Source organism: Schistosoma mansoni, assembly GCF_000237925.1.
Source record: "Schistosoma mansoni, WGS project CABG00000000 data, supercontig 0218, strain Puerto Rico, whole genome shotgun sequence".
In the NCBI taxonomy this organism is placed as follows: Eukaryota; Metazoa; Platyhelminthes; class Trematoda; order Strigeidida; family Schistosomatidae; genus Schistosoma; species Schistosoma mansoni.
This window is the reverse complement of record NW_017386085.1, coordinates 298,580-321,102: the sequence shown is the minus strand read 5'-3', so window position 1 is coordinate 321,102 and position 22,523 is coordinate 298,580. Positions and strand designations below refer to the sequence as shown.

Genomic DNA, 22,523 nt, shown 5'->3' with positions numbered 1-22,523 from the left:
TTTATTTTAATCTAATTGACCAGTAGTTATTGGGTATCCAGTTCATAAAGTTAACAATAGTTACAAATGTACTCATTACTTACTTCCCCAATATCAGTATGCAGACTGCCTTTCAATAATAGTGATTTTTGATGGCATACCATATCTTTGTATTGTAACTAAGGTGTTAAATAAAAACATTTGATAATACAAAGTTTAGTGGTATATATACAGAGACGGGAATAAAAATGAATTTATCAAGTACATCATTACATTGATAAGAGGTTACAAAGTTTTATGAAATTAATGCGTTGACCGAGTTGTAAACCGTGACGTAAACTTTGGAAATTCAACCATCTAAACAAATTCCTCTGTGCTAATATTAATCAAGTACTTACTGGTGATTAATTTTTAGAGGCAATTCCAAAAGATCAGGTGAAAAGTTAGACATGTGCAACACTGAAGGCAAGCTCAGTGATCTAAAGCTTCATGGCCCGCTGAGATATCTGAAGCTCCTGAATTCTATCCCGGTTATGTTTGTGGATGCAGACTGCTGAGGAGTCCCATGCTAAAACAAAACAGATGTCCAGTCGACTCTGGTTTCCAATGGTACCCTAAGATCAGTCCATGATATCAGAAATGAAAATACACTTTCATAAATACAAGCTGGGATATGCACTTTTCTAAATAAATTAACATATGAACCCAATAACGCCAAAAAGGTTATCTTCGTCATCAATTTTACAAGCTCAAAAGCTACTCTAATATCATTATAGAATGAATACTAAAACATTTAGTGTTCCTATGTACTATGGACATATATATATATATATTGCTGATGGTATCCGGTCAACGGATATTGAGTATCTTGCGTAGAAAATTGTTTATAAATACTTGTACCTTCTTGGTGATTGTTGTGGTAGTTCTCCAAGCTTCAGCTCCGTACATAACTGTTTTGGCTTTAGTATTGAAGATTCTCACTTTGATGTTGGTTGACAGTTATCTTGAGTTCCATATGATCTTTAACTGTAGCAGTGCTGCCCTTGTTTCACAAACCACTGTCTTTATGTCTGCATCGGATCCTACCTCTTCATTGATGACGTTGTCAAGGTAAGGAGAATTTCCATCTCTTCCAGAGTTTCTCCATCAAATGTGATTGGGTTGATCTTCTCCATTTTGTATTTCGGTATCTTGTTTTTCCCCTTATGTATGTTGAGGCCTACTGCTGTAAAAGCTGCTGCTATACTGGTTGTCTTGACCTGGATATGTTCGTATGTATGGGATAGAAGTGTTCAGACATCTGCCAAGTCCAAATCGTCTAGTTGCACTCAAGATGTCCAGGTCTTCATAATCCAGTCAACTACTGGAAGAAAGAGAAAGGAGAAAAGAAAGAAGCCTTGTCTGACTCCAGTCCTCACTTCGAATGCAACTGTCAGCTGTCCTCCATGCACCATTTGCAGTGTAGTCCGTCGTGTGAATTCCAGATGATGTTGATGACTTTCTCAGGTGCACCATAACATCAAAGAAGTTTCCATAAAGTCATCTTATCCACACTGACAAATGCTTTCTCATAGTCATAGAAGTTGGTGTATGGTGACGAGTTCCATCCAATTGATTGCCCAACGATGATCTGTGTACAACCGATCCTTACGGGATCTGGACTGTTGATCTTGAAGCTGAGCCTCTACTGAATCTTTCATTCGGTTTAGCAACACTCTGATGAAAACTTGTCCTGGTACTGATAGTAGTGTGATGCCTCTAGAGTTCTCGCATTTGCTCGTGTCTCCTTTCTTTGGTGTCTTGATGAGATATTCTTATTTTCAGTCTGTCTGTAGAGTTTGTTCTTCCTCCCAAATCTTCCTAAATAGGATGTAGAGCATCTGTGCAGTTGCTTCGATGTCTGACTTCAGTGCTTCAGCTAGTATGTTTTCAGGTTCTGCTGCTTTCCCACTCTTGATTTGTCTGATGGCCATCCTGATTTCTTTGATCGCTGGTGGAGTGGCATCTATGGGAAGGTTTGTAAGTGCTGCTTCGATGTCTGGTGGATTCAATGGAGCTGGTCTATTCAACAGTGTTTTACCCAACTGTTCTCTTGTTCTTGAACCTGTGATTGGCTTGCCTTCTTTGTCCTTGATTAGTCTCTCTGGTTTACTATATTTCCCTACCAGTTTCTTTGTTGTATCATATAGTTGCTTCATTTTTTTCTCTTGCAGCTTTTTCCGCTGTCGTTGTTAGTTCTTTCACGTATTTTTCCTTGTAGGCTCTAATGCCCTTCTTCACTTGCTTGTTTGCTTCAGTGTATTTAACTTATGCCTTGACTTTCTCCGTTCTTGTTCGGTTGTTGTTAGTTGCTGTCTTCTTATTCTTCCTTTCTTGAATCTTGTCTAGAGTTTCCATAAGGATCTATTCTTTATGATGGTGCCTCTTGAGGCTCAGAACCTCGTGATATGTTAAAGTCAGTGCTTTTTGATCGCTTTCTAATCGCCCTCCATATTAGTTTCTTCTTCCAGTAGATCTTGTAAGGCTTAGAACCTGTTGTTGAGAACTATCTTGAAGTCGTTGAGTTTTTCAGTATTTCGAAGGAAGGCTGTATCGAACCTTTGTGATGCTGTTTCCCCAGTTTTCCAGTGCTTCTTTAACTTCACTTTCATCTTAGCAACCATCAGGTGGTGATCTGAAGCTATGTTAGCTCCTCTCTTGGTTCTCAAGTCCTCCATTGACCTTCTGAATTTTTTAGAGATACAAACATGATCGATTAGACTCTCTGCAGTGCAGTCTGGTGAAACCCATGTAGCTATGTGTATGGGTTTGTGGACGAATATTTTATCGCCTATAAACATGTTGTTGAATATACATAAATTTGCACATCTGTCACAATTCTTGTTCGTTTCTCCCAGTCAATCTATGTTGTCCCATGACATCTTTATACCCCGTATTGTCCATTCTAACTTTGATGTTTAGGTCTCCTAGCAAGATGGTCAGGTCGTCTCCTCAGCACTTCTCTACGATCGATTGTATCCTCCCATAAAACTGATCTTTATCATCGTCATTGCTATCATTGACGGGTGCATAACACTGGGTAAGTTTTATTGTGATCCCCTCCTTTGTTTTGAAAGATGCTTTGATGATCCTGGGTCCATGAGATTCCCATCCTATAAGTGTACTATGTGCGTCTTTACACATCAGAGCAACCCCCTGTGTGCGCGAACTATTTTCTTCTTCGTGACCAGAGAGTACAGCAGCACCTACATATTTACATATTTACATCGATGCTTTACTTGCTTTATATGACTAACTGTCAAGCCTGATGTTTTCACACTTCGGATTGACAATACTTACAAAATAGATAATATTTTTGGCTTCCTGAGAAAGCAAACATTTACAACAAAACAAAAATTGACAAAAACCCTTCATTAGACAAGTGAAGAACCTACTTCTAAATTGCCATGGAACCCTATGCATTCTAAGTACAAATTACGCATAGCTTCACCAACTCGACGGTTTAACTCGTCAATAATAAAGGTGAAGGCAGACCGAACAACGAGTAAATGACTGAGTTCTGGATCGGTTGAAGGTGTCTGGAAAGTAAATAAAAATTACAATATTACCATTATAATATGAATTCTACCATTATACATAATACATTTATTCAAATTCAAGCTTAGTACACAAAGAAGTCACACGTTAAAATATATAAAATCGTATATCTTGAGTAAACGTAAACGATAAGGTATGTTAAAACGACAAAAGACAAGAAGTGAGACCACAGGTAAGGAGTTATTATTACGTCATCTAATTGCTTAAAAGAAATACGGAAACCCTAATTTTGATCCCACGTGATATCAGATAGATTCTCAAAACATTAATTTGGCTGGCTTGTAAGTATTTAGTTGGAGAGACATGTTGAATTAACAACAGCTAACCCAACACAGTCAGTTACAACGTAGAACTTCGTACGTACGTACATCAGTTCGAGTTGCCATACCACATTAGTACAGAGATGAAGTTGACGATTCAAATCCCATATTGGTAGAAGTAGTAAGAGTATAAGTATTATGTGAAAGATAAGGGTTTGAAGGAGTATAATACGGTGAAATAAATTTGGAAAGAGAAAAAAGATACAGACATGAAGAATTCAGAAGATTAGAATTTGGTAGAACACAAAGAGTGGATGCACCTTCGCCATTGCAAACGATTTTGAGCCATGTCATTCAAGGTCTCTAACCATCGGTTGCTATCATCTCGCGAATCCCAACCAGGTAGTCTACACCTACCAGCATGGCTCAGTCCACTTGTCAGCAACTTCATGGATTTATGCCATGTTTTGGTCTGGCCGCCCTTAGCTTTCTTCCAACCTATTCGTACACCATAAAGCATTGCACGTCGGGGCAGTCGGTGGTTGGGCATACGTAACACATGTCCCAGCTATCTCAACTGATGAAGTTTCACTACTTCATCAATCGATTTGCCATCCTTACCTAGTACCCGTTTCCTAACATCTGCATTACTTACCCGGTGGTCCCAGGATATACGAGCAATGCGTCGAAGACACCTATGATCGAATATTAGTAGCCTACAAATATCCTCTACTCTTATCGGCCATGTTTCACTGCCATAAAGTAGGACGGAACGAACTGCTGCACAGTAAACCCGTCCTTTTGTTGCTAAACGGATATCTCGCCTACTCCATAAATGGCGCAAGTTGGCGAAAGCTAGACGAGCCTTCTGTATCCGTGCTGAGATTTCGTCACACACCAGACCACAAGGGCTGATGGGACTCCCAAGATAAGTGAAGCTGTCAACACGCTCAACTACTTCACTCCCTATCATTAGTTCAGGTGTCGATGCAACCCAATCCTGAAGTAACATTTTGCACTTCGAGGGAGAGAATCGCATCCCGAACATGCCTGCATTGTTGCTTATAGTGGTCAGAAGACTCTGCATTTTGTCAGCGTCTTCACCGAATAAAACTATGTCGTCGGCGTATTCTAAGTCAACAAGTGAATCTCCCGGTAAAAGTTCAACTCCAGGAGATTGAGATGATGAAAGTGGTTTCTCTAAAAGCATGTCAACGACAAAGTTAAACAAGAATGGGGAGAGTGGACAGCCCTGACGAACACCACTTGAGGTAACCAATTCTGATGACAGTTCGCCATAGGCTCTAACTCGACCAGTTGTGTTTGAGTAGAGAGCCTTTATGAGGTTAATGTACTTCTTTGGTACTCCTTTCACTGACAAACACTGCCATAGAACCTCACGATCAACGGAGTCAAATGCCGCCTTAAGGTCAAGAAATACTACTATTGTGGGACGTCTGAATGTGTGTCTATGTTCTAGGACCTGACGTAGAGTGAATATCTGGTCTATGCAACCACGTCCAGGTCGAAAACCAGCCTGGTTTTCTCTAGTCTGCTCTTCACAAGCTTTGGTTAGGCGCCTAAGTATTATTGAAGCTAATATTTTAGACACTATATTAGTCAAACTGATTCCTCTGTGATTGTCACAAGAGGACTTTTGTCCTTTCTTATAGACTGGCACAATCAGTGATTGGGACCAGTCAGATGGAATTACGTCCAGTTCCCAGATTCTACTTAAGACCTCAGTCAATCTCGTTGCTAGTACTGGACCACCATCCTTAAAAATCTCAGGGGTAAACCTGTCAGGGCCTGCGGCTCTTCCTCGCTTTAGATCTCCTATAGCTTTTTCAACCTCGTAGGGAGTTGGAGGACTTACCTCAATTTGCCATTCAGGACGACTGGGGATCGTGGGTAACTGAAGTGTGGCTGAAGGCCAGTTGAACTGATCCCTAAAGTGTTCTGCCCATCGATCCAATCTCCTGGATTGAGAATGAATGATATGCCCATCTTTGTCTGAGATGGTTTCGCTAATAGTTGGGTTCCTAATGCCGGTTTCTTTAATAAGTCTGAATAGCTATCTGCTGTTACCTATTGCCGCTGCCTTTTCCATCTCTCTTGCTTTCGCTACCCACCACTGTTCACGATCATTGCGTAGGCTTCTTATTAGCCTTCGCTTAAGCTGACTCCGCTCTTCGTTATGTTCAGAGCCAGGTGGGATGAGTTTTCGAGCATCTATCAGTGTGGTAGATGCTGCCGAGATCCATTGTTTCTCCCTGACCTTATGGCTTACTAGCGGATATCACTGCTGTTTCCACAGCTTTTCGGATGTCATTCCACGCTGCCTCGGGGTGGGCACAACCTACATGTCTGTCTAACTGTTTTTCCAGTTGTTCCTGAAATATATTCTTAGCTTGCCTATCATTAAGTAGAACCCTTAGAGGCTTCCCTGCAGTGTCTTTCCTACGTCCAGTAAGACGCAGACAGATACGTGCTCGTACTAGAGCATGATCTGAGTCTAAACATGTGCTCCAGAATGAGCGACAGTCTTCTATCGAGCCCCTCCATCGATGGCTGATAGCGATGTGATCTAATTGGGTCCAACGTTGAGACGAATTCGGGGGTCGCCATGTCAAAAGATGTTTTTCCTTATGCTTAAAGTTAGTATTTGCAAGAAATAGGCGGTTATCTGAGCATAGCTGCAACAGACGGTCGCCATTATCTGTCCTTTTAGCCACGACACCATAAGATCCACCCAGGTGTCTTTCCCCTTCACTTAGTTTACCTACTTGAGCATTAAAGTCACCAGCCACTATTACTACATCAGAACGCCTAGCTTTTCGGAGGTCAGAAAGTTTCCTGTAAAACTCATCTTTTATATCGTCTGAGCTGCAGTCAGTGGGAGAGTAGGCAGAGACGATGAAGAGGCAACGACGGGTTTCCTTATCTTTCCGAGTCCTTACTGATCCGTTTAGTCGGACAGCGCATAGACGACTGTCTACTGGGATCCAGTCTAAAAGAGCTAGTTCTGCCATAGGACTTAATGCTATACCTACTCCAGCGAGGCCACGGGATGCAGCATCAGGGCTTCCAGATACACGAAGCGTGTATCGAGATGGTTCTTTACTTTGATTAGGTGAGGTCAAATGAATGACACTACTCGGATCTTGTATGCGCGTTTCGGAGACGCAGCACACATCGATGGTGTAAGATTCTAGAGTCCTAGCTAAGGAAGCCTGTTGTCCTATTTGGCACAATGTTCGGACATTGAAAGTTCCTATATATAGTTTAGAGTGTGGTTTCAGGAGACCAGGAATAACGTTCGGTGTACTTGAATCATTTGCCCTAGCGGTGATCCCAAGTTATAAACTGAACATCCCTTAGATTATTCAAACCCGTTTAGGCGGTTACAAAACATTGACCAACACGGTAACCACAAAGGAGATACGGTTACAATCATGTCAAACCATTAGGTTATTGATTGATGCAAATATAAATTCGCATTCGTCTTTATTCCGAAGAAAAAACTACTTCACATCATCATTTGCAAACTGAACAATTTTTTGTGCATCATGGGATAAAATGTGCACAACGTTACATAAACCAAGACATTACAGTTAACGGTACGATGTTCTTCAAGCATCTTACGTCTCAATTTCAAACTATCTGAAAAAGATGTAGACAGAAGCAAAGTAGGAAAAACCATTCTCAACAAACTCGTGGGCGAAATGAAGGTAGTTAGTAGTCAGATTTTCAACAACCATTCACAATTTCAACAGTAAAAAATTAATTATAAACAGCGTAAAAGCATGCATACTTGACCATTCAGTCAGTCAGTCAGCTACAACGTAGGACCAGGCATATTTATGCATCGGTCCACATTGCCATAATTCGTTAGCATAACAAGATGAACACCGAATTCATAGAAGTAGTTAATTTAGTGGTGTTAATATATAAAAGAAAGGTTGTATATAAGGATATAGTATAGGAAGGAAAACAGATATGAAACAATTTTAATCTCAAGGTTTAAGGGAAGATAAAGAGTGTATACACCTACACCATTGTGATTGATTCTCAGCCATGTCACATAGAGTCTCCAACCATCGGTTACGATAGTCACGCGGACCTCAACCAAATAGTCTGCATCTACCAACATGACTCAGATTAGAAGTTATTGACTTCAAACACTGATGCCATGTTTTGGTTTGGCCGCCCTAATTCTCTTCCAACCATCCCCAATACTAGTCAGCATTGCGCGTCGTGGTAATCGGTGTTCAGGCGTACGTAACACGTGGCCCAACCATCTCAGTCGATGAAGATTCATGACCTCATCAACTGATTTACCATCATTCCTTAATACTCTGTGTCTGACCTCACTATTACTTACCCGGTGATCCCAGCAGATGTGAGCAATATTTCTAAGACATCTATGGTCAAATACTAGTAACTTGCGAGTATCTTCTACTCTTAATGGCCATGTTTCACAGCCGTAAAGTAGAACAGAGCGACATGCTGCGCAGTATACTCGACCATTACATAAGAGATCTGTTAAATCTTACGAGCCTTCATCCCTCAACACATTATTAGTAGTATTCTGACAAGAAGAATCTTGGAAATCATAGAAAAGAAATGAACAAACAATGAACTTATCAGGAAAACTCACCAATTCGATCAGACGATTCAGTAATAGAGGATACCTAGTCAGTCTGCTTTTGGGACATTCTATAGAAAAGGAAGGTGGGAATAGACTCAAAATACAAAATAATGATAATAAACAGCGCATTTTTTACATTCATAATTGTTTACGTGCATACATACTGAAGTATGTCAAGTTTTATACAATCTTTAAAAAATTAGGAGTAAGCAAATAAATTTATACGAAATATAATCATCACAAACGTGAAGTAACATACTATTTTAGTGACAGATCTATTTCCAGTAGTTTTTCTTACTATATCCTCGAAAAACGAATAAAACCCTTCAAAACCTATTGACTATTAAATTCAAAAAGGGTTCGATAAGATGTCCACCGACATCGACTAAGAATAGTCTGAAACAAGCTTAAAACGTGGATATTTACGACCGATAATTTGCTCAGTACACTTTTAAAGAATAACTGTAGAAAAATCACATGAAACCCGGTAAAAATGAGCACCAGAAATAATACACACTATACAAATGTTTGTGCGCGGGCTGGAATACCGCGCAAGCACCTAAACAGAGACAGGCAGTACTTTTAGGCGCCCAATCCTCGATCCCTAGGGCTAAAAATCTGATCCATGAGGTAGAGGAGTGATAGTGGTAGTTATTGTCTCATGGTTCGAACATTATTCATCCCCTTGAAATTCTGGAGCCCATGTACACCACTAGTTTGAAATGGGAATTTTCCAACTCCCCCAAGGTGGACTCTCCGCATCCAGGATTTCGCTTTTCGTCCTTTCTGTTATGTTCTATGGCCCTTTAAACATCACGTGACAAAATCGATAATCAGAGTACCGACTTCTATGGCACTGTCCCTGTGCCAAACCAATCATACGTTAACTAGCACTAGCAACCTTGAGTCAACTCGCTTGACTCTGCCCATTGAGTCCATAACACAATATCCGCCGCCGCTGTATGAATCATATACTTCAGACATATGTGGTTTATATACAAGCAGACTAGACCACACCACACTATCAAATTAAAAATAATTATTATACAAGATCAAGCCAAAAGTGGCAGTTGAGTGTAGAAGACTGTGGACAACAGATTAGGAATAAATTAAGTATGGTAAGTCGTATAACAGTAGTTAATCGGTCAAATGAAAGCTTATGAATAAAATAATATGAATATATGTGTAATCTAGTTACATAATAATCTGATAAGAATATATGTAGTAATAGTCCACAAACACATTCTAGCAGTTACTATTCACTTATTCTTCGTTCATATATGACACTTTCATATTCAGAAAAACTCTTGTCCCGTGAAGGTAATAATAAGTAGGACATACCTGGCAGAGGTTATAAACTGCATGAGAATGGACTCTCCACACTTTCGACAGTACCAGGGTATTTGGATGTTAAGTAGTAATCAGTACAAATTTTACTAATTCCCATGGTTTAATCGTCCAACCAAATGTTCCAATCTTTCGCTCTCCAGTACTATATATATATATATATATATATATATATATATACTCTTGGTAATAAATGACTTTGTAATCTATCAAGGTTTACGAGCACTTACTAGATATAGATACCCTAAAAGAGATTCATTAGTAAATTAATTATCTACTGTATTATTAATCTAAACTCCAAATCATGAGTTGATGATAAACTACGTTATTGTGGCTATAGGATCTTACCCCAGTATTAAACCAACTTTATAACTTCATTCAAGCTAATGTTCTAAGCCTTTACTTAAGAGCGGAAATTACCCAGCTATATATATATATAAACTTGAATCTGCAACAATGATATAGCCAACCAATTGAACAATATTAGAATTATCGATATGATAACTAAGAATAATTGTCAACTGCAAGATGCAAAAAAGCATATGACTTAACTCACAAAACAATCTTATACAAAAATACTACAAGAATGAATTACCCAAGAAATGCCACAAATCCAAACGTTTACTGAAATGTGTATGTGAACAACGTGAAAGGAAATCAATAAAAGCAGGCTTTTGTTCGCGTAACGCTTCAAAATATTTACGTGCTTCATATAAGTGTGCTGAATAATCCAAGAGAAGTTTTATTGATGAAGGCATTATCTCGATGTAATTCTCACAAATAGATTGAACATAATTCTGTGTTGGGTATGCATAACATTTACGTCCATAATTAAGGTAATCAGGTTGTGGCTTTGTTATTACTTCAAGACCTAACTAATACGAGAAAATATTTAGTAGAATGATAATCTCAGTTTCTACAGAATATACAATTCAAAAATTAACTGAGATACTCCAACATACCTCATTCGCCTAGCTAATGTCCTATTTTTTTATCTAGTTCAGGATTTGTGCAGAAGTGTTAGTTTGAAGCATACACAAAAGCTGCCACATCAAAATCCATTAATTTAAAATGATGGTAGTTAACAGAAGATAAGAACACCAAATAGAGCATACCATGTACAAATGTTACACTAGAAATAGTTGTTTATGGAAAACCCAACAATAATGATTAAAAGGTAGTAATGTCCTACTCCATCAATTGACTTACAGAAAGTTCTAGTACCTCCTCTTTCTTCCAACAACTATATCTAAACACCAGTCAGTATTTCTTCTCTTAACGTAAGAACTATGATTGACTTCAACATTGACCCTCATTTCCAATACTGTCACTTCGCAAACAACACTGTTTAATTAAAGATGTCAGAAAAGTTCTAAAATAATGAGTCAAGTAAACTCTATATACTTTTATCAAAAATACAGAAACTCAGCAAGCTTACCCACAGATATAAGATCATTCCTATGTATGGTATGCTGAAATATTTATTCAGTTCTGATGAAAGACTATTTGCTAGCCCTAAAACATAGGAACAACATAATGAAAACTAACTAACCTTCAAAAACTGGTATAATAGCTTCTATTGAGTAAAACAGATGATTTATTTCCGTTGACGTAAGTATACCCAATTTTTCTAATGGATATTTGTACACCTAGAACCAGTTAAATAAAATATGTTCGACTTTTACCTTAACGACAGTTTTCAGATCACTTACAAGAACTTCTTCACCATCATAAAACTCAGATATGATCTAATAATTGGAATATTGATTGAAAAAGAATTACCTGAATCCTCTCCATCTGACTTTTAGACAGAGCTAATAGGTTTGGTGTGGAACGGTACTTGGAAGGTTGAGACGGTGATTCATGGCATCCGCCTTTAGATAGGTTCTGATTAAGATCGAGACAACCATAGGACTGACAAAAAACTTCATTTTGAATAGTCATTCCCCAAAGAATAGTTTTGAAACACTGGATTACGCTAACTTGCTGGAAAGATAGAAAATATAGAACGATTTTCTAAAGTAACCATTTGATACTTGGTCGAAACATGAATTATGTACACAGATTAAACGAAAACAAAACACAAGTGGGGAAAGAAACCATCTAAGTCGATAGCCCATAGATACGTTTTGTACAAACTCTGAGCTGTATCATCAATCACCAAACGTGAATAAAGAATGCAACCTCCCTGGACAAAATTGCTAAGAGACCAAAATCTGTAGCAGCTTAGGTAACAGAACAACAAAGGGAAAAGCTTTCAGAATCAATTTCCCTACTGTCTACAGACTGCGTCAACCAAGTTTCTGTGACTGCTATTACACCCGGCTTGGTAGAGTCTATCTCCATCGAAGCCTCACCACTCAAAACTTTACAATTCTAAGGTCCTCGCGAGCATCCAACCTTAGTTTTAGTTCTTTTGCAGCTTCCGTCTTTTTACACGGTCCGCGAGCGGCATATGTTTACGGACAAAACCTCCAGATCCCCATGGTTTATGTCCATTTCTGTAGTACTAAGTCCCTTTCATCGGGAGATTTCAATACTACTTTTAACAGCCCGGTTTGATTCTGTTTCATGTCTTTTTGTTTACCTAATCTATAAACCTCCAGCAAGGTGACTTCAGAGTTATTCTGAGGCGTTAACTGGTTTAATAGCTCTTTTATCAACTCGATGTCAGGCTCAAAACGAGTTCTGAGCTCTATGTCTTCACTCTACGAAAGACAAATGACCTGTCACTATGATCAGTCTTCAATTTATCAGCTAGTGTTTTAAAGTCTGACTCTTCTTTAGCAACATTAGGTTGTTTCCTATCCTTAATCTGTAACCATTCACAAACATCCATTGTAGTAGCAATCACAGTCACGTTACACACACTGTGGGATTCTGGATGATTGTTGGTGACTTAGGTAATCAGGTTGTTGTTTTTCCTGATAGAAATAGACCAAGCCTTACGATTAGGTTTTCTAGGTGTTTCCTGCTTGCTGCTGTTTTGAGGGTGAAAGACATGAGAAACTTCCTTGATTGAGCTTTTATTTCTAACAGACCTCTTTATAAGCCGTTCTTCCTCCGTTGACCCATGTAAGTCAATCGACTCTGAGCTTATTTGGGGCAACTCCACATCGACCTATTTATCGACCGAGCGAGTACTATTTGATGTGTCTCAACTACACATGCTTACACTGGTTTTAGCAGCGTTCACCATTGCAATAGCTTTGGCTGGAAAGCTATTTGTGTCCGGGCAGCACTACTGACACAACCATACTCAACTATTTTTACTAAACTGTTTGAAAGCGTTAGATTCGTGCAGACTTTGTGGTACCATTCTTTTCACTCATCGCACTGCATGCCACTTTCCTCAGGGTATCGACAATCTGGGCGTTGGCAATCGTTTTTTGGACTGTCTAGTTACCAATATGACGTTTTCAGAAAGAAACTAGATACAAGCAATACCCAAAGACAAGATAAACAGATGATCAGAAAAAGTGAAAAACTTTAGTGTTAGAACCAAATGTACAAACAAATACAGAAAGAACCCGAAAAAACGGTACTCTTGGCGAACACTTTAACTGAAATGAATTAAATTAAAGAGAAAATAGTAGTCTTGATCCGTAATAAACGATCAAAATAAAATTAACTCAGCGAGGAAAAACGCCGCTGTTCTTTTTATGTAGTGAGTGATGTGAATAATGCAACAATAAAACAGAGAGAATCGGGCTTACTGTAATCACGAAACATTGATGTGTGTGGATTGGGCTAATTCAGGACTAGGTACAAACTACCAGCGCCAACAACAGTCTCAACCAACGGTTTGAAAAATTGCCGGTTATCTTGCGAGCAATTAGCGATTGTATGTAACAACCTTCAACCCTCAATCTCATTCAGTCTTCAGTCTTCAGTAATAAGGATAGTAGGTTGATGAACCTGTGTTAATCCTGACAGATTTCCTTCCAGTGAAGGTCCAGCTTCTTTTTGAAAATGTTCACTGATGGTTCTGATACCACTTGTTCTGGTAAAGCGTTCCATTCATTGACCACTCGATGAGAAAAACGTGACCCCACCTTTAATTTATTAGATCGCGGTTTCAGAACCTTCTTGCTATGACCCCGGAGATTATTAGTGCTGGAGGGAGCAAAAAGGTAAGACATATTAACACCCAGATCATAATTAAAGATACGAAATGCCAGTATAAGGTCACCTCGCGTCCTACGATAAGATAAGGGGAAAAGAACACGCTCTTCCTGGAATTAACTTCCAGGCCCCAATCATGAGCCCACCTAACTAACTCGTCTAAATCTGCTTTCAGATAACAACGATCAGTCTCATTTCTTATTGTTCTCCAGATTTTAACATCATCCGCAAACAATAACGTCGACGACTTAAGTAATAAAGGTAGTTCATTAATATACAGAAGGAAAAGTAAAGGGCCTAAGATGGTGCCTCGGGGTACACCACTTTTGACCGGTTTCCATTCGGATAGAGTCCCATTGACCCTTACTCTCTGTCTGCGGTCACATAAGAAGCTTCCTATCCATTCCTGTATAACACCTGTTATTCCAAAGCTCGAGAGCTTCTGCATAAGGCCTAAGTGTGAAACCTTATCAAACGCTTTGCTAAAATCTATGAATATCACGTCAACAGACTGGCCGTTGTCTAGGGCAGCTGTCCAATCCTCTCTCGCAATGAGTAAGTTAGTCAAGCATGAATGTTTGTTACGAAACCCATGTTGCTCAGGAGTTAACAGATTGTACGAATCTATGTGGCTCAGTAGCTTAGCCCGAATTAATTTTTCAAGCAACTTAACTACTATACTGGTCAGGCTAACAGGCCGGTAGTTAGATACGATCCGTCTCTGACCATCCTTAAATATAGGACTAACTATGGCGTCTTTCCAGTCTCTAGGTAGTTGAGCCTGTGAAAGGGACATGTTGAAGAGCATCGTGAGAGGTCTTGAGATAATGTCCGCAAGCGACGACAGCAAACGTGGGTGTAACCCATCGGGGCCCGGTATCTTACGAGGTTTTAGGTTAGTTATCAAAGGAAGAACAATATCCTCGGTCACGTGCAAAGGTCCTATGGCTGGTATCTCATTGTCAACGGGACAAGTAGTTGTAACACTACACGTAGAGTAGACTTTACCGAAATAGTTAGCAAATGTCTCCGCTTTCGCTAGATCAGATTCAGCCAATAAAGCTGAATTTTCGCTTAACAGTAATGAGGGGATACCATCACTACGTTTCGTCCGCCTTTTAACATACGAAAACAGTCGCTTCGGACAGGTACGGCTATCGTATGCCAACTGTCGTTCGTAAGCCGTGCGGGATTTAGCTATGGTCTTTTTACATATATTCCGGATTTTTTTATATTCGCACTTAAATGATGCCTGACCTGTTGACAAGAATAAGTCCCAGAAGTGTTTCCTACGCTTCAACAGCTTCCGGGTTTCCTTATTAATCCATGGGGGGCAATATGATAGCTTACGTGCTGACCATGGGATAAACGGTTGAGTTACGGATTCGAACGTAGACTTGAACCTATTCCATGCATCATCAATCGATCCATCAGCACCGACCGACCAGTCAATTGAGATAGCATAGTCCCTTATTGCCGGAATATTAGCTCTCCAGATATTAGGACGGGGTGGAGCAGATGCAAATTCTATACCATGTATCCGGAACTTAAAGGAAAGTACGACATGGTCACTATTCACCAGTGGGGGAAGGTGTTGAATGTCGACGATATCTTCACAGTGGTGTGTGAGGACAAGGTCTATCAATGACGGATTATGTTCCAAGTCAATATGTGTCGGCTTAACGATACATTGTACAAGTGCACATTGAATAATTGATGACAGAAGGACGCTATCGAAACCCCTACCTGGAGCTGTGAGCTCTATCCAGTTTATACGGGGTGCATTGAAGTCTCCAACGATGAGACAACATTCTGCTTTACTCCAAGAACAGACGTGTTTTAGGATAAAGTCGTCAGCGAGACAACACGGACTACGATATATTCCTCCTATCGTCACTAACCCGTTTCTAGACCTAATTGTACAACATACTACCTCACACGTACCACTTACATGCGCCTCCGATACGATCGAGTTAATGCAGAAGTGGTCCCTAATATATAATATTATGCCTCCTCCCTTGCGACTTCTAACTCTATCACTTCTGACACAGATGTAGCCTGAAATGACTGGAGAACAGTCTATATCTACAGTGAGCCAAGTTTCGGTGATAACAATTATATCCGGATTTAAGTCGTCTACCATCAAACTTAGTTCAGACATCTTATTCCGAAGACTACGAGCATTCGTATAACACACATTTAGGGTGTTTTTGGAGACATACGTTCTACCCACACAGGTCTCGGAAGCATTGGCTTCCAAGACCTGACTACCCAAAAACCCTTAATCGTAAGGTTCGCTTCACCGTTTAGCCTTCGAGTTTTTAACTCTGTTAGGGCATTCCTCCACTTAATCCGATCCTCAAGTGGCCAGTCAGGTCGAATACGAATGTTTGAGTCACGAGTTTTGCGTGCGTTATTTAGTAATACGTCCCTTTCCTCAAAATTACCGAGTACTAATTTAAGGATCCTTCTCTGTTGGGTTTCGCCTCCAACATACTTACCAAGTCTGATGACTTTCGAGATATGTACCCCTGGGACCTCCTCTGGCAGTATATTTCTGATGAGAGATCCCACTAACTGCAGGTCGTGGGCATGTCTCTTAGCGGGGTCGGTGTCTTTCGATTCTGCCAAGTTCCAGATGATTACACTAGGCACCTGTTTAACTTCCTTAACAGTCGTGTTCACGGCCTTTGACCGTGATGTCAGATCCTGCCGGTTAGCTACCGGCTTCTTACTGTTAGCTTTCTTTATAACAGTGTCATGTGGGTCGAGCGAGTTACTCCCAACAACATTTGGTGAAGTTAGACTATTTCCATCCACAACAGTATTAAATATTTTCTTACATTTGGACTTGAGCGGAGTTGCCTGATGCTCAGGACGTGAGTCCAACGATGACTTATCGACTATACGCGCGCTTTCTTCGGGTATTTTTCCGTCTCTTTTGCGTTTCCGCATAATCCATTTACCACTATTCTCAGCATCCAGATTGGAACTATTCTGGACGATAGTGGTTCTAGCCGGGTTCTCAGTCGCTGCTTAAGCGACTGGTCCCTCAATACTTAATGGCATGGCTTTCATTGGTTGTACCGGAGTACAAATTTTTGCTTCATGTTGCGAAATTGGGTGTCTGGTACCTGCCATGGCAGCATTTACGACACTGATACAATCTTCATTATCAGTATCCATGTTGCCTGCACGGCCTACGTCGACCTTTTTAGCTAACGCTAGAAGGCTGATGGCTTCCTGAATGAGTAATGTCTTGCTTGAGCAACAAAACATACAGAGCCAATGAGAATTTGGTTTCGAGCACCTTTTATAGGCAGCAGGGCTTAAGCGGGTGCACATTTTATGAAACCACTTCTTACATTCGTCACATTGCATCCCTTCTCCCACGGGGAATAAGCAATATGGCTGTCCACACTTGTGTACAGAGCCAACCATCTTAGAATAAAGCAAAATGATAGGCAAGGTAGATATGTAAGATAAATCACAACCTTATCAAATAAACAATCCGCAGTCGACCAGGAATGCTTTGATGCAGTAAATACACAAAAGCAGGATCAAAACACACAAATACAATGCCACGTTAACTGAAATAAATTCAAGTAAAGTGTAAACGGTAGTTTTGATACGTAATTTACGGTCAAAACAGTGAATTAAGCTCAACGTGAAACAATACCACTGTCCTTTTAAACAGTTGGAAGTGGCAAATGAAGTATACTTTATCCCCAGTTTCAGGAGATTTAAATGATAAAGGATTATCTGTGGCAAAAAATTTTGTTGTGAACTCGGAAACATAATGAGAGTAATATCGAAAGGGGTTTAATAGTAATTTTAATAGTTGAGAGCACGAATTGATTGAAGCTTGACCACCATGGAAAACCTGGAAGTACTGGACGGCCGTTTCGTCCCATCGTGGGACTCCTCAGCAGTGCTCAGTCACGATCCCGCCTCGCGAGATTCGAACCCAGGACCTGTCAGTTTTGCGCGCAAGCGCTTAACCTCTAGACCACTGGTGGTTTGGCTTCAACTGATTCATGATCTCAACCATTAAAATTAATGAGAATAAGTTAAACACTATTTGGATGAACGCTTGTGAAAAATAATCAGTCTCAAGTTGTAATATTATAGTGAATCATAAATCCCCTGGAAAAATAGTTCTGTAAGTCTTCATTATTTATTCTGACTTCATTAGTTTTACTGGACACACCCTAGCTGAAGGCGTTCGGTAACGTATCCTTACTATATCACCATTGGGTACGCAGTGCCACGCAACGACTAACCAGCTTAGACCACATACTTCTCAACATACTGACTATCTTTAAAATATATTTTCAAACTCCATACCTGAATTCTGACTTGACTGACTTTAGGGTCCTTTGACTGTACAGGCGTAACGAATGAGTGAGTTTTCAAACACAGAAAATCCGTTACATGGTGTTATATCATCTCATATTTCTACTCTATGTTGATGAAACTCTGAGGAGGTTCAGATCGTCAACAATAATATTTACGTCATATATTTGTCCGGAAAATAATATCGGTGATGTTTACGAGTTTCAGAATGACGCCATTTGTTACCTAATGAAGTGGTTACCTGTGCAGAAAATCAATGTTAGTAAGGATATCTGATCCACACCAGTCATCGCGCTAATGTCACTAGTGCATCATCAGTGATGCAGACCTATCACAGAGTTCCGAAATGTGGGGATTGGCTCTACCGAGTGGTCGATGCCTAAACCTAGAAGACTTTAATTCGCTACGGTAGATTGGAAAAATCTGTTAGCTAAATCGTCAGTAAATTCCTTTAAACAAGAACTAGTTGATGCGGTTATCACATGTGCTCTAGTGTAACATTTGAAAGAAGCAACTAAGTACGATCCAGGTTCCAAATCATTCGTATTGACACATTATGAGGATGACATCACAAATCTCCATTATATGACACCCCTAGGTAAAAGTGATCATGCAGTTCTAATCTTTGATTTCCATATGGTTGTCAATAACGAGGATGTGTCAGCATAACTCAGACCTAGCGTCTGGAAAGCAACTATACAAGGTATTATGCACTAAACATCCCTAGTTGTTTGGACAATAGAACTGGGGTCTCCCATAGAAAAGGCTTGGGTTGTGTTCAACAATTTGTGCATAAAAAGCACTGTACCACATCCCTTCGGACCACACCAAGGGTCGATTACCAAAAGACCGGTGGAACCCCATGGTAAGTCCTGTCTTCAAAACAGCCTCGAAAAATAAACCTGAGAACTACCGACCCGTAAGCCCAACAGGCGCGGTTGTTGAAATTTCGGAAAGGATTACTTATAAGGATTTGTTCAGTTACCTCGACGAAAAATGAATTCTTTCTAAAATGCATCATGGCTTTGGACGCAGATTATCCCTATCTCGATAACTTACTAGTGATTAGTGAATGCCGCACGCCCTTAAAGACCAAAAGTTACCTGTAGACAGAGCCTACACTGACTTCAGCAAAGCATCTGACAAAGTTCCTCGCGGCCGGCTGTTATATAAGTTTATTTATTATTTATTTATATAAACACATAAATATCGGTACAAAAGGGAACCAGATACATATGCGCCACACGAAATAATGAGAATGGGAGGAGAAAGGGTGAAGATGCGTATATATAAAAGAAGAAAAAAAGGATGAAAAAAGAGAGGAGTAATGATGGAAGGAACTGGAATGTACAACCAGAAGAACTTTTTCAGTTAAGGAAGTTAGAACCACTCTTTATGTAGAAAGTAAAAGAAGGTTACAGCAGGATCGCCACTGGCTTCTATTCTCAGCCATATCTGGTAACGTCTCTAGCCACTGTGTTGCACCATCTCTCGGACCCCAGCCAGAAGTCGTGAAGGACCAACAGAAGCTAGCCCTTTGTAGCTTTCTTTCATGCCACGACACCATGTCATACACTGACCTCCTCTCCGCTTTTTCCAACCAGTCCCAGGGTCGGCAAATAATGCACGACGTGGAAGTCTCTGGGACGACACTCGTAAAACATGTCCAAGCCACCGAAGTCGGTGTTTCAAGATGGTGACACCAATTGGATTATCGTCTCTGCGCCCGAACACACGATGCCGAACCTCTGCATTACTAACATGGTGTTGCCACTGGATGTCAGCAATCCTTCGGAGACAACGTTGATCGAACACAGAGAGACGTCTAACATCCTCAACTCGGAGAGGCCAGGTTTCACAAGCATAAAGCAAAACTGCTCTCACCGACGCGTTGTAGATCCGAAGTTTTACAGCCAGACTAACATCACGAAGGCGCCAAAGATGGCCCAGATTGGCATAAGCCGCTCTGGCTTTCATTATACGTGCATCAATCTCATCACTCACGCCACCACCAGCACTTATATAGCTACCTAGATACACGAACTTCTCAACTACTTCAATCTGCTCACCATCCAGGGTGAGTACAGGATGAGAATCCTGCCAGTCTTGTAGGAGTACTTTGCAGTTGGAGAGTGCAAAGCACATGCCGTACCTGCGGACACTGATTGCCAACTGATTAAGTGCGGATTGCATGCCTTGGGCATTATCGCACAGTAAGACAATATCATCCGCATACTCGAGGTCGAGAAGTCGTTCTCCAGGCAACACATCCACACCGCCATTACTTACACCCATCAGAGCTGTTTCCAGGTTGTCATCGATGGCAAAGTTGAAGAGGAATGGTGAGATCGGGCAACCCTGCCTAACCCCACTGCTCGAATGGAACAAGGGAGAAGGGTGGTTGTATGCCCTCACTCTGCCTGAGGTGTTCGTATACAGGGCCTTTAAGATGTTGATAAACGTCTCAGGCACACCCTTCTTCAATAGACAATCCCAGAGAACAGTCCTGTCCAACGAATCGAAGGCAGCCCTGATATCAAGAAACAATACGATTGTTGGCCTGCGATAAGTATGACGGTGTTCTAACATTTGGCGGAGGGTGAAGATATGACCAATGCATCCTCGACCAGAACGAAAACCAGCCTGCTCCTCGCGAGTCAATCGTTCTCGGGTTTTAAACAACCTACGAAGAATGACAGAAGCCAATAGTTTGGACGCAATCGGAAGTAGACTTATCCCCCCATAGTTGTTACAGGAACAACGTGAACCCTTTTTAAAGAAGGGATCGACTATTGACTCATTCCATGATGTTGGAACACTTTCTTCCTCCCAAACCTTTGCAAACAACACCGTCAGTTCCTTAGACAGAAAGTCACCACCATCTTTAAAAAGAGCCAGAGGTAAGTCATCAGGGCCCCGTGATTTGTAGCGTTTCAAGAGTTGGAGTTCCTTGCGGACTTCCGCCTCGTTTGGTGGATCAGTCGTCACCGGCCATGGGGGGCAGGACAAACTGGTTGATGTTGCCGGAGCAGCAGGCCAGTTGAACTGCCCTCCGAAAAATTCCGCCCATCGTCCAAGACGTCGAGAGATGTTAGTGATTGGCATCCCGTCATCCTCGTAGATTGTTTCACTCACACCAGACTTCTTGCTGCCAGTGGCTCGGATGAGTTGGAAGAGCTTCCGGCAATTACCAGATGCAGCTGCTGCTTACATCTCATTAGCACGCTCCGACCACCAGGCTTCTCGGTCCTTACTCAAGCTTTGCCCAATTTCACTACGTAACAGCCTTCGTTTGTGGTCAAACTCACGGAGTAGACCGACGGGCTTCGATCAGTCGTAAGGAGCCAGAAGAAACCCAGTGCTTGTAAGCGGGACGTTTCGCGAAGCTGCAAGCGGCTTTACTCGCCATTCTCATGGCGTCGTGAAGATGCAACCAATGCTCATCTATACTTTCCGGTGGTATGGTAGCTAGCCTAGAGGCTAGCTCCGCTCGATACTTACTTGCAACAGATGTTGCAGCCAGTTTACTAACATCAATCCGTTGGTGGTGGTCAATCCTTCGGCCACTGAAAAGTAAGGTGAGATTGGCGCAGACCAGGGCATGATCAGACTCCAGATAGGTACTCCAAAAGGAGCGGCAGTCTTGTACACAACCACGCCAGCGGTAGCTGATCGCGATGTGATCAATCTGAGTCCAGGCTTGGGATGCAGAGGGAGGACGCCAGGTGGCACACCGGCGATGACTGTGCCGGAAGTTAGTGCTAACCAGAAACAGGTTGTGGTCTGTGCACAGTTGCAGCAAACGGTCCGCGTTATCTGTCCTGCGACCAACAAGTCCCCATCGGCCACCTAAACAACTCTCTTCTGTGCCTAGACGCCCGACCTGAGCATTCAAGTCTCCGGCTAGTACTACAATATCTGTCGAACGCACTTTCTGGAGAAGAACAGTTAACTGGTGGTAGAACTCATCCTTGATTGCATCCGGGCTGCAATCTGTAGGGGCATAGGCGGAGATGACGAAAAGACACCGTTTCTCACGCCGATTTCTTCTCACTTTGATGGAACTTTCTAATCTAACAGCACACAACCGACTGTTAATGGGGATCCAATCGATTAGTGCTGCCTCAGCCCTAGCGCTTAGTGCAACACCAACGCCTGCAAGACCAGACGAAGATGCCACAGAGTCCCCGAATAAGCGCACGTGAAAC

At 41.2% G+C, this 22,523-nt stretch overlaps 1 protein-coding gene across 1 annotated transcript in view; it reads right to left on the bottom strand.

Annotated features, from left to right (window-relative positions):
- Window positions 1-11,631, bottom strand: part of Smp_199150 (DNA repair protein rad51 homolog 3, r51h3,putative) — a gene marked incomplete at both ends in the record, with an annotated part of 18,493 nt that extends 6,862 nt beyond the window's left edge. Inside the window, 7 exons of the mRNA XM_018792353.1 lie at window positions 3,414-3,557; window positions 8,497-8,555; window positions 10,430-10,709; window positions 11,273-11,349; window positions 11,387-11,483; window positions 11,520-11,582; window positions 11,617-11,631. Of these exons, the coding sequence (XP_018647255.1) occupies window positions 3,414-3,557; window positions 8,497-8,555; window positions 10,430-10,709; window positions 11,273-11,349; window positions 11,387-11,483; window positions 11,520-11,582; window positions 11,617-11,631 (735 nt within the window). The remainder of the gene's footprint in view (window positions 1-3,413; window positions 3,558-8,496; window positions 8,556-10,429; window positions 10,710-11,272; window positions 11,350-11,386; window positions 11,484-11,519; window positions 11,583-11,616) is intronic.
- Between the last annotated feature and the right edge of the window lie 10,892 nt (window positions 11,632-22,523).